General features: G+C 38.3%; 1 protein-coding gene across 1 annotated transcript in view; it reads right to left on the bottom strand.

The window, feature by feature from the left end:
* KCND2 (potassium voltage-gated channel subfamily D member 2) overlaps window positions 1-13,025 on the bottom strand; it is a 276,616-nt gene extending 263,591 nt beyond the window's left edge. Inside the window, exon 1 of the mRNA XM_086473175.1 lies at window positions 11,911-13,025. Within this exon, the coding sequence (XP_086329301.1) occupies window positions 11,911-13,025 (1,115 nt within the window). The remainder of the gene's footprint in view (window positions 1-11,910) is intronic.
* Between the last annotated feature and the right edge of the window lie 383 nt (window positions 13,026-13,408).

Genomic DNA, 13,408 nt, shown 5'->3' with positions numbered 1-13,408 from the left:
AGTATTCCACATCATCTAGCAATTTCTCTGTATTTATTTAATTTGTTTGCAAAGATGTAGCAAACAGTGCACACTAAATCCGGTGGCTATGTGGATGAATACAGAAAGCTCACATATCTTCTGGAAAAGTCTTGCAAACCCCACAACCACTTTCCTACTGCATGGCCAAACACACTATAAATCCACTCCATGGATCACTGCCTGACAGACAGACATCGTGCTGTACTGATGGTGCAAAGAGGGCTCAGGGCAGAGAGTGGCCAGAAGACGGTTGCATCAAAACAGATTTGTGCAGTACTCTCCAGGCATTGTTTGCAGGTGCCAGGCCAATGTAATATGTATCACATAACACATGTTTGTTTTTTTTGTAAGGAGCTTCCTTTATAATATTTACCTCTAAAACTCAGCACCTTTTGACACAGATTAACATCATAGAATCATAGAACAGTTTGGGTTGGAAGGGACCTCAAAGATCATCTAGTTCCAAGCCCCCTGCCATGGCAGGGACATCTCCCACTAGACCAGGTTGCTCAAGGCTCCATCCAGCCTGGCCTTGAACACTTCCAGGGATGGACCATCCACCACTTCCTGTTCCAGTGTCTCACCACCCTCAGGGTGAAGAACTTCTTCCTTGTATCTAGTCTAAACCTGCCCTCTCCCAGATTCCAACCATTACCCCTTGTCCTATCACTGCAGACCCTTGTAAAAAGTCCCTCCTCAGCCTTCTTGTAGGCCCCCTTCAGGTACTGGAAGGCTGCTAGAAGGTCTCCCCAGAGCCTTCTCTTTTCCAGGCTGAACAGGCCCAAGTCTCTCAGCCTGTCCTTGTAGGAAAGGTGTTCCAACCCTCTGACCATCTTGACAGCCCTCCTCTGGACTCACTCCAACAGCTCCATGTCTTTCTTGTGTTGGGAGCTCCAGAGCTGGACAAAGTATTCCAAGTGGGGTCTCACCAGAGCAGACTAGAGGGGCAGAATCACCTCCTGTGACCTGTTGGCCACACATCTTTTGATGCCGCCCAGAATGCAATTGGCTTTTTGGGCTGCAAGCACCCACTGTTGGCTCACGTTCATCCTATCATCCACCAGCACGCCCAAGTCCTTCTCCCCAGGACTGCTCTCATCTGCTCATTGCCCAGCCTTTATCTGTGCTTGGGATTGTCTCGACCCAGGTGCAGGACCTTACACTTGGCCTTGTTAAAATTCATGAGGTTGGCCTGGGCCCACCTCTCCAGCCTGTCCAGGTCCCTCTGGATGGCCTCCCTTCCCTCCAGCGTGTCGACCTCACCACGCAACTTGGTGTCATCAGCAAACTTGCTGAGGGTGCACTCGATGCCACCATCCATGTCACCACAAAGATGTTAAACAGCACCGCTCTCAGTACGGATCCCTGAGAAACACCACTTGTCACTGGTCTCTACTCAGACATCGAGCCACTGATTGCAACTCTTTGAGTGTGACCTTCCAGCCAATTCCTTATTCAAAGAGTGGTCCAACTGTCAAATCCATGTCTTTCCAATTTGGACACCAGGATTTTGTGCAGGACAGTGTCGCAGGCTTTGCACAAATCCAGACAGACGAAATCAGTTCCCTTGTCAATTGTGCTGTAACTCCATCATAAAAGGCCACTAGATTCATCAGGCAGGATTTTCCTTTGGTGAAGCCATGTTGGTTGCCACCAATCACCTCCACATTTTCCATTGTCTTTAAGTGTGTCCAGGAGTTCCTTGTCCATCCACACAGGCCTCCTGGCATTCTTGCCTGCCTTCCTCCTTTTCAGAATGCATTGTTCCTGGACTCGGAGGAGGTGGTCCTCGAATATGGACCAGGTTTCTTGTGCCCCTCTCCCCTTCAGGGCTTCATCCCACGGTACTCCACTAAGCAGATCCCTGAAGAGGTTGAAGTCTGCTCTCTTGAAATCCAGGGTAATGAGCTTGCTGCGTACTTTCCTTGTTCCTTGATTATCTTGAATTCTAACATTTCATGATCACTGCAGCCAAAGCTTCACGTTAGCAGCAACTTCCTATAGGTTGATTACTGTGTTCACAAGCAAATCAGATAAAACTTAAGCTTCCCTTTCACTTGGAAAATAACTAACACTGAGCTTTCAACATCACTAAGCCAGTCTGTGGATGGATTTACTCTAAAGCATCTGTCTATGGGGAAGCTTCAATTTGTACTCTTTGAAGTTTTTCATCCAGGTGCCAAAAAGGTAAATACTAACTAAATACCAAATCACTGTAGAGTTTACAATGCAAATATTCTAAGTTTCATTTTATATAAATACATATCAAATAAACACAAGAAATAGCTTCATCTATAACTTATATAGCTCTCATTATGTGTATGAGAATAGTTGTATATACTATGTCTAGTTCTGCCTGTCCCTAGTCCATGATATCCATGTCTCAACATGGATTTGATCAACTTTTAAACAAATGTATCAATAACCAAAGCCAATCAAAAAGCTTAGGAAAGCTAAAAAAAATCTCAATTCTATAAGTGATACAAGATATCGTGGCATTCAAATTACAAAGTTGCTGTTAAAAGGAGTAGTTACTAAAGACTTTTTAGTACTGCTATGCTTTCAGTAGAAAGGCCACAATTCTTAACCTGTTATTTAGCAACAATGAAATGATTAGATATCCTAAAAAAAATAAGTACACACCCTCTTCACAGTTAGATTTGGAAAGCATCTTCAACCTTTCTGCTTTTCATTCCTCTGTGGGAAGTAGGAGAGTTTGGGGACCAGCATGTTGCAGGTGTAATCCACCATGTCAAAGAGCATCAATTTTGTTCCTAAGCAACCCTGCACAGTGCAGTAGTTGCTGTCCATAGCTGATAAGGATTGTCAGGCAATTGTTAACTGGCTGCAAGCAGGAGAGATGAAAGTTGCAGAAACTGAAAGCAAGGCCACTAACACAGAAGTAAAATTCCTCTTTTGGATGATATAAAAGGGGGGGAATGATCAGTAAGAACAATGAAAAGTTAAGGATTCCACTCACATTGCATATGCTCTCACACAGAAAACTGTTTTGGTCCATCTTACTGAAAGAAGCAGCGGGTTAGGATGCAGCAGACACCTTCAGACTGTGAGCTATTAAATGTTAAATTACATCCTTCACAACCTCACAGTCTGACTCTCAGCCATTTACAAGGAATGCCTGGATGGCCAAGCTTGCAAGTGATAACTTGAATGACTATATCAGCCAAAATATTTTGAGAATTTGCCAGTACAATGCAAAAAAAACCCCCATGTCTCTGGATACACATTTGAAGAAAGTTGGGGGTTTGCCTCAAACATTTTTTTTCCAAAATAATAATTAATCAAAGCATGTAAATGTATTATCATAAAATTAGATCATTATAAGTACCTTTATGGAGTTTCACAGTTATTTTTTTATCCAAGGTAATTTAAAAACTGTAGTGGAATATAGTTACTTTATTTTAATTTACCAAAGTACTCAGACTAATTAAATAGATTCCTAGAAGTTTACATTGTCTGTTACACCACAAGAAGTTTTATCTGTCTAAGGAAACTGAGTCTTCAATAGTCTAACAGCCAAATTTATTTATGCAGATACAGATTTTATAGCACTTTTGTTTTAACATGTTATATTACATAATATTTTTAAAAACATGCAAACTTTCTTAATATTTGGAGTTCTGCTTTACATGTTAATTTTTGATATGAAGCTTTAGTGCAAGTGGTAGTTAGTACAAAGCTGAGCTAGACACCATCTGGTTAAGAGTAAACTCACAAATCACTGTCTCCTCAAAGAGAAAGAACTGTGATACAAGATGCTTACCTCAAGAAAATAACTTTTTATACAAAAAATCAGGAAAAATCAGGGAAATGTGTTTTATAGATGTTTCACTTAGGAATATACATTAAGATAAAAATCAACTAGCAGAGCTGTAGACTATGCATACAAAGTCCATTATTGAAAAAAAAGAAAAGGCCAATGCAGGCAAAGTACTTCTCAAATGTCCTACTTAAGTCTACAAACAATATATGTAAAAAAAAATCAAATAGAGACAAAATAAAAATATTTTCCAGCACACCAGAGAAGGGGATGAATTTGCAGTGGTCATAACTAACAATTACAGTTTACCTTTTCTTACCACACATCAGCATCTTAACAAATTTACTGTATATAAGCTAAATATGAGACCTATTGAAACCAATAAATCCTCAGGTTGGATGTTTCTTTGGAAAAAACAAAAAGTAATCTCCTCTCTAATGCTGCTTTATAATTTTGCACCCAGTTTCCAGAAATATTTTCATTAATTTAACAGTACTTGCATGTCATAACTCACATTTCTTACACATGTTTTCATGCTGAACTGTTGGTTTGGAAACAGAAAATTAGGATTAAAAATATATTTTCCCTTGGATGCTTTTCATTACTCTTTCAGTCATATTACCCCCTATTTTTTTCTTGAATTACTTATTTCACTTTCCTAAGAATATCTCCTTCTACAGCCCTAAGTGCCTATAGGGCATACTGTATTTTAACAAGACCTGAACCCTTGTAAGATCCATGTGATTCTGATTGGGGTAGGACATACCCAGAGTTTCAGTACACTACTTTACTTAGCCTAGCAGCTATTCTTGCGCACATAAGACTATGTTTTCTAAGGTGACTAGGTACCTAGTTTTGCAGCTTACTTGCTTTCAACTGTTCTCCTCTGTGTTTCTAAGCACCTAAGCCTCTTTTGAGAATTCAAGGTGGGTGCCTATCTGCATCTTCAGACACCTAAATGCCTTTAAAAATCCTCCTTGCAGTGTTTGGCTGCTATAAACTAATAAACCTAGGAGATCTCTGTACCTTAAGACTTGACTTCACTGTTAAGACAAACAGATCAAAGAAACCATAACATGGATGAAACTGAAAAAATGGGGAATGCAAAATACTGCTCCTAAATACCTTAAAGATGCAAAATTTTACTTTGTTCATATTAATAACATTTTTGTAGATTTTTAGGCAACCTGCCATTTTCTATAACAGTGCAGGATCGAGCCTGAATTAGGTACATTTACACTGTAACTCCAAAGGCTTTCACCTTCAGGAGGGAGACTTGCAGACAAGTAGGGAACAATACTGCACAGTGGAACATAAGAAAGGAAATTGTTTTTCTAAATACACAACACGATTCCTTATATGAATAATAACTTTGTATCTTTAGTATTTACACAGATACAAGTCTTTCAAGGTTTTGTTAGCTTTTGTAAATGTACTTAACTGCTACAACCTGAACTGATGGCAGTATGAACTCTGTACTGATGACTCGGTTCATTAAGATATGCCTTCTTATAATGCATAAGGCGTGTCTATGTTGGTGTGAGAAAAAGAGTGCAGTCTCATTTGAATTATAATAGAGCTGAATCTTGTTGGATTTTTTTTTTAAATGAAGCTAAAATAATGATCTTCATATGTGCTCATGTTTAAATCTGAGCCTTCATACACCAGATACCTGAGTAAATAGTTTTATCCAATATTTTTCTACAGAATACTTACACCTGTTGCACATCAGGTTCTCTAGTCAAAAGCATCTCAATTCACATTTATTTAAGTCTATGCCGTGGAAATAATGCAAATTTCTTTGTGTACTTTGGTCAAAACAAAACCCATTACTTTTTTACTGGACAGGGGGATTATACAATATTACCAGAGGCACAGGAAGATCAAAATCACATGCTTTGGCAAAAAATACTTAAGAAATAATGGTAGAATTTAGGCTACTAATTGTGATAGGGGTTGACGTCCAAGCATTGTAACTATTATTGTTCTGGGAAATGTAGCATAGAGCTATCATTTCAAAGCACTGTCTATGAATTTAAAAATCTTTCCCCCACTGCATAAGTAATAAAGAAAGAAGATGTTTTAAAGACTAAAGTCTTGCACAAGAATCTGTGCTCCCATCTATTGTCCAAAAAATCCTAAGTATAGGAATATATAGAATCTTTTCCATCACTCCATCAGCTCTGTTGTCAGTTAACTAATGAAAGCTGATAAGGATGAATCTAAACTTTGGTTTTGTATTTCTAACGTATATCCCCTCTTTTGAACAATCGATCAATTTAACCCCTGCTGAACCAGATTCTTCTCCCATCAGCTTACCATGATGCAAATTATGAACTGCTGCCAGTGGACTATACTGGCATAAAAATCAAGTAACAGGGGTAGTTCATTAGTCTTTCTTTCAAATGTCTGAAGAGTTAGTTGTCACCCTGAAGTTGCAAGATGTTCTCAGCTTATTGTGGAGAATCATTTTATTTCTGAAGTATTTATAAGTTCCCGTGTTCAGAAATACAGTTTCCATCTCCAGATTTTTTTCTTTTTTGCACAGTAGCACTATTTCTAATACTGTATTCATAGATTTATATGGCTTTTATATTGCAAATTTTTCTTCTTAGACAGAGGCACAATGATGTGAGTCAAGTACAGATTGTCATCACTCACTTTGCACTTCTTGTGTTCAATCACTTAAAGATTTTACTAAAATCACAATATTCACTGAGGATTAGTTGAATGATAGGCCATAATTAATAGATCAGGCACCAGTTACAATTACTCTCTGAGTCAATTTGTTCTGCTGTACTAAATCAGCATATTCCTTTGCTACATCCTGGCCCACACCAATCACATTGTTCTTATTCTTGACACACAACAACAAGGAAACAAAATTCCATCTGTTTCCACCAAAGGAGCAAATAAATTAGATTCTGAGTAGAAAGATCTTTTTGTTAAGCATCACTTTCATGCTCTTCATAACTGAAGTAAGGAAATTCATGCTCAAGAAAAATGAGTAAAGTAAGCTAACTCCTGTTCCTCTAAGAGATCTTCAGGATTTTTTTGAAGAGGAAAGCTGGTTCCCAGTGCAACTAAGTAAGTACATAATGACTCCTGTTCTCTGTTAAGCCAACAACAGCCCAATACAGTTTGAATAATCTTTTTATTAGAGAACAAATAAAGGTTTTTTTACTGCCATCAAAATGACCCTTACTTTTCAGTATTTCGAACTCTCCCTGAAGCCCTTTTTGAATATCTAGCAATGTGCTTTGAAGGTGATTACACTACACTTTGTCCCTCCGCTGCTACATAGCATTCTAACTATTCAGGCTAAATGTCTCTGCTGTGAAGAGAAAATAGATTGAGACATCAAACACATTTGTAAAATACAAAATTCTCTAGGTTGTATACAAGAATACAAAAATAGAGAAATGCTATTTGAAACAGGGTTGAATACATCAAACACAAAATTAATGAATGATTCAATATGTAGGTACAAGATACAGAAATAATACTCCATCTTTGCTAATCTTTATTTGTAATATTCATCATAAGAGTGTTTTCAAACATTTAATGAAATTGTTCACAAAACAAAGATTTTTAATTTTGTGCTCTCTTGTCAGATTTTACTGAACTCAATCTTTTACACACAAGTTCTGAAGAGATGGATGTTTTCCATCTAGCATGCAGAGACCATAAGAAACTAAAGGCACTCACAATGGTCAGAAAATGAAAACAAGAGAATGTGTGTGGCATTTGATGCTGTGGAAATTTTATGATGCTCATAAGGAAAAAAATCTATCAAACAAAGGTCAGAAAAAAACCTGTTATGAGGAAAGTTCAGGTCAAATGAATGACAATGATGATGAATGAAAGATTTGATCTAGTGGTAAAGGATAAATGAGGAATCTGGAACAAAGAAGTAGAAGAAATAAAGCCAGAAGAGTCTTAATATGAACGCTAAACTTGTCTTGAACAAGGGAGAAATGGTGCCAAGTCAGCAGACAAATCCCCAAACAGGAAGGCTATGGAAAGTGGTAAAGACAAGTGAAGAAAACAAGTAGATGGAATACACCCATAGGGATGCAAGAAAATGAATGGAAAAGGAGTGAAGACTGGAAAGAATAGGATGTCCAGGAAAATGAAATCCATCACTCTATTCCCCTGTTCACTGTTTGAGGATTTCTGTTGTCACATCTAGTCACCTGTTCGATTACGAAATCTTCAGAGAATTTGAAATATCTGAGATGGGATTCCTCGTACATTAAGTGCTATATTAACAAATAACGAAAATGAATAGTTGCTTTATCTTTTTTGGAAGACACAACTCTAGTTTATACAATCAAAGCAAATAAACGAATAGTCTTGTCTTTAAGCTTCCCTTCATAAAGTATTGTGCTCATCTACAAAAGTATTGTATGACTTGACACAGCTACCCAGTGTAAAGCCTATAAATATATGTTTAATATAGCAGTGAGAATGCATTAGAATCAGTCACAGAAGCACACTGTGTTCCTTATTTAAAGTATAATATCTTTATAAAACATAAACTACACTATAGCTCTGCCTGATTTAGAAACAAACATTACCCTTACACCACAGAAACCTTACCAGCTATTCCAGCTCATTTGCTGGCTACAGACAGAGCAGAAGTAAAGTCATTACATTATCATGTTATAGGTGTCAGCAGAAAGTGGCGTAACTGTGTCATCATGGGCGTAGATGATGACAAGCCCCCATGTAAGTCTGCCAATCCCAATTCAGTAGACCTGAGCTTTTTTCTCTGCGAGGTTTTACACTACCCTGCTTCTTGACCTTTATGCCCCTAGCTTCTATACTTTTCATTGTTATCTTCAGTCTCCACAAACTGCTTTGTCACCTCTTTCAATTTTATTCTGTTGTCCCTTCTTGTCCCTACTTTATTTCTGCTTTTGCTACAATTAATACCGATACAATACTAATTTGAAATTTTAAATCAGACAGCTCAGTTTCTGGCAGAGTGCATGCTGTTATTCTAGAGTCATCTTTCTCTCTCTCTCTCAGCCTTTATCTCTTTCTCGCTCTCTCTTTCTCTCTTCCTTTCCTCCTTTCTTCCCTTTCTTTCATTTCTTTTGTATAACATCTCTATGTACAACTATGTACTACTTGAGTTGAGCAGTCAAGAACAGTTAATAGCTGGCATATCCTTGGAGGCTAAAAAGTAGTAATATTTGAAATCACTGGCACTCTGTGGAAAAATGTAATCTATGTTTTTTAAAGACACTTTAATTGCTCAGCAATCATGCAGAATTGAGAAATATAGCTCTGCTTCCAAGATACTAAATCCCCAAATTGCAAAGGTCACTTACTCAATACCCTTGCTACCTAGCAAAATATAAGAATGACACCAAGACTCAAAACCTCAACTTTATGTTAATCTATTATTCGGTATTAGCTTCCATATATTTTTGTAATATTTAACATAACCTGCTGTGTGTTACTGTCAATTAAAACAAAAAGACTTCATCTAGCTTTGTTGCTAAAAGAAAAAAGCTCTTCATATAGATTCCATTTATATAGCCCTAATTCAGATAAAACTAAAATTAAAAATAAACTGGAGTTCTGGATTAGTAAACAGACAGGAAGCTTTAGCACAGAGCAAAGGTAGTAGTCCTAATTACAATGAGCTTTCACTGACCCTTGCTGCTTTTGCTTGTAATTTCCCTCTCTTTTTGTGTAATTATTCCATCAACTAAAAAGATTTCAAAGCTGTTATTATGTTAATTCTATTTAAATTATTAATATATACTTAACATTTAAACATAATCTTTATATGGTTATCATGATGTTATTTAAAGCACATCATCTATCCAATGCATTGATTAAAGATTTCCCAGAAATTTGTGATGTCTGTCATATCTGAACTTATAATTATATCTGAACTTCTGAGGGTGAAACTCTGGATCTCTGCACGACCTACTCAAAACTTTCTCTGTGCAAACTACCTCGAAAACGAGTCAAGCATGAGTGCATTCCTTTTAACCCTTTTTCTTCCCCTCAGTACCTAAATATTGTATGGCTGCAAACTTGAAAATAGGTTCTTAGACTCTATTCAAAGGGATTGTTAATGATGTTCAAATCTCATTAGTACTTTTGAAGACTTTACTTAGAATAATACCTCAAACCCTGCAACTATAGAATAATTTTCTTGTTGTTTTTGTGAAAGGAAAACAAATCGTATCAATGCCAAATAGGTACCTTACCCACGACCCAATCAACTGCGAACGGGCCATAAAACTGAAGACAAAATTATGTTCAGTACCATGGACAAGAGCTGCCCAAACGGGCCATTAACGGCCAAAACAACTCACTCAAAAAACAGCTTTTGTTACAAAAACCACAGACCAGCTCCTGCTCTTTTATAATAAGATTGTACATTCTAAATATTGGCAAATTCTTAAGACCTAATTTGTTGAAACCATCACAGTTGTAATTAAAAATATGTGGCGAAAAGTATTAGCATCAGAAAATACAGGACTATGGAACTAGTCAGCATGTGTAACTTGTTCCTTCTGCTAACTTGTCCCTACTAACACTACCAGAAGAAAATGAACACCAAAAAAAACCCCAGGAACCTAAAAAGCAGATTAAAATCCCCAAAGCTCTTGTCACTCCTTTTTAGCATAACCTGCCCTTACAAGTAGTATGAAATATTTACAATGCACTATATTTATCTTCATTTGTTATATCACGCTGAAGATAAAAGCCCTGTATAAAAAATGGTGGCATAAGACAGTCCCTTTTTATCTTTTCCAGTATTTCATATGTGCATTTCCCACCTAAATTACAATTGCACATAATAAATCAACTTTTTCATAATAGTTTAATAATGCACTTTCATTTTGTTATATTTAGAAGTTATACATGTTTCATAAATCTCAACAGTCCCAACAAGACGTAGCAAAATGTTCAAGTAATAGAATGATGGGTTTTGTCTTTATGAAAGTGTAAAGATTGTCTTTTATTATCTGTAATTATTAAATAACTAGACAGTTTCTAAGGGATCAACAAATTTTCAGTTTCATAGATGATACTCTACAGCTTAAAATTAAGAATAAGGCAAAAAATTGTCTTGTCAAATGAGTCAGCCTTCTAAATCTGTGTTATAATTACAGACAAATGCATTTTACAACTTGGTGCACTGAATCAGCTGATACAATATGACTCTGCTATCTGAGACTTTATAAAACAATACTATCTCCATTCTTTCCACTAAACTGCATTGGAGTCTAATGTCAACAGTGGTATTTTTTAACTCCTAATTCTCTGGAAGGGTTTATATTGCCATTAGAATTACATTTTAAGACATATGCTTGATCTGTCATATGCCTCATACCTCTTCAGATCATTTTCCAGAATCTGTCACCAGTCAGGGTAGTTTGACACTTGTCATTTACAAGTTACAAGTCCACAGAAATCAAAGGAAATTTATCCAGTGTCTTAAATAACATTAGGAATATTTTTTGCAAAGAATAAGGTATCTATACCTGTTTTATTTTCACGAAAACAAATCACTTTATAATACTGAACTCAACATCAAAGTCTACATCAATACATCACTTCAAACAAAATGGCAGCTCCACTACTTTTATGCATGATCAAATTAAAAGATCACACTTGGGTTCTCCTTATAATTATCACTCCTTTAGCAACACTGTAACAACTCCTGTCAGCAAACACATTACTCTATCAAAAATCCACTGATAACTCACAGATATTCATAAAGTATTCCAATTTCACTATCCAAAACCAAATAAAGTGTTAGAGAAAATTGCAAAGAACCCAAACAGTTTCAAGATTATTTTATTTTGTTTTGTTGTTTGCTTTTCCAGTTTATCTACTGTGTTGGGGTTTGGGCTATTTTAAATTCAGCAACACTTTTAACTCCAGCAACACTTTTAACTCAGTTGCATGTGTAAAACACTTAGAAAGAAGTGATGAGTCGTATTCATAAAGTTCTGTAACAAAAACTTACCCTCACATTTTTTCTATCAACAATTTTTTAAATTGAGTATTTTCCGTTTGTGCCAATACACTTGTTGAAATGTTGGCTGTAACCAAACACCAGCTGCACTTACCCCAGTGTTGTCATGGTGACAATGGTGTACCAGAAGGCTGCAGGGATGCTGGTGAACTTGCTGGCTGATGAACCTTTCTCTGCATAATACATGACAGTGGCAAAGATGATGATGGCCATAGTGAGTGAGAAGAGAAGGAAGCCTAACTCCGAGGCACAACTTTTCAGGGTATAGCCCAGGATGCGCAGCCCCTGTGAGTGGCGGGAAAACTTAAAGATCCTGAAGACACGAAAGACTCGTAGTGTCACAAAAGCCCCACTGACATCCTCATTATCTGTCATCACCAGGCCAATGTAATACGGCATGATGGCGACCACATCAATGATACTCATGACACTGCGCACGAATTTGTAGCGACTAGGGGCTGCCAGCAGACGTAGGAGATATTCAACTGTGAAAATCATGACACAGGCAGTATCCAGACAGAAGAAAGCCACGGCATAACGCTCTCCACAGGGCAGCTCTTTGATGCGACCTGGGCTTACCCCACAGGGCACTGTCTCCACCACGTTGGCAATAACAGAGACGGCAATGAAGAAACCAGTGACATAGTAGAAGACCAGAGCCAGTGTACTAGTGTGGGGGTTTTCAAAGGCCCGCCACATCCTCTGTCGAGCTGTCATTGAGGGCAGGGAGCTCTCAGCTGCATGATCCTGATCGGCATCATCCTGCAGGCGCTCGGCATTCTCACGCCGGCGATCCTTGTACTCCTCGTAACAGCAGTCGCCAATGATCTCAGGGATGATGCCAAAGAAGGCCAGCTCCTCATCGTAAGCTGAGATGCACTCCTGGCGGGGATAATGAAGCTTCCCAGTACGGTAGAAGTTGAGAATGTGGCGGAAAATGTCAGGGTCCCGATCAAAAAAGTACTGCTGTGTCTCAGGGTGGTAGAAGAAGTCCCGCTCCGAACTGCCCAACAGAGTGTCAGGGTAGCGCTCCAAGGTGTCCAGCCATGTCTGGAACTGGATGCCACTCACATTCAGCACAATCAGAGAGTCCTGGCTTCGCTTCCTCTCCTGCCGTGGAGCAGCTGGCATGGGACCTGTGGCCACTGGCATCCATCCTATGGCCGCTGCCCTGGCAAAGGGTAACCAAGCTGCTACTCCTGCTGCCATGGTCCCAAACACCTACTACAGCTAAGGGAGTCAATCTAGCACCAGTTCTGGTCCAGCCACTAAAATAGAGAGGGAAAAGAAAAATACAAATGCTCACACATTTTTGAGGCAACAGAATTTCTAAACGTGATTTTCAGTATCAACCAAAAATGTTTCTGCTTCCTTTTTGTTTCCTCCCCTTTCTCATCCCAGAATATCCTTTCCAGGGGCTGGTTAGCCAGTTCAGACAATAAATCGGGGCACCTGGAAATCAACGTATTCAAAGCAGCTACTCAGCAGCCAGATCCTTTGGATACAAGGTCCATGAGAGGCCCCTAGACGGAAGCAGCGGTCCAGAAAGCGCTAGCCCCAGGAGCCGGCTACTAGCTCTGGTGCAGCGGTGC

Source organism: Leptosomus discolor, chromosome 1 (genome assembly GCF_034619465.1).
Source record: "Leptosomus discolor isolate bLepDis1 chromosome 1, bLepDis1.hap2, whole genome shotgun sequence".
NCBI lineage: Eukaryota > Metazoa > Chordata > Aves > Leptosomiformes > Leptosomidae > Leptosomus > Leptosomus discolor.
This window is presented reverse-complemented; position numbering and strand designations above follow the sequence as displayed.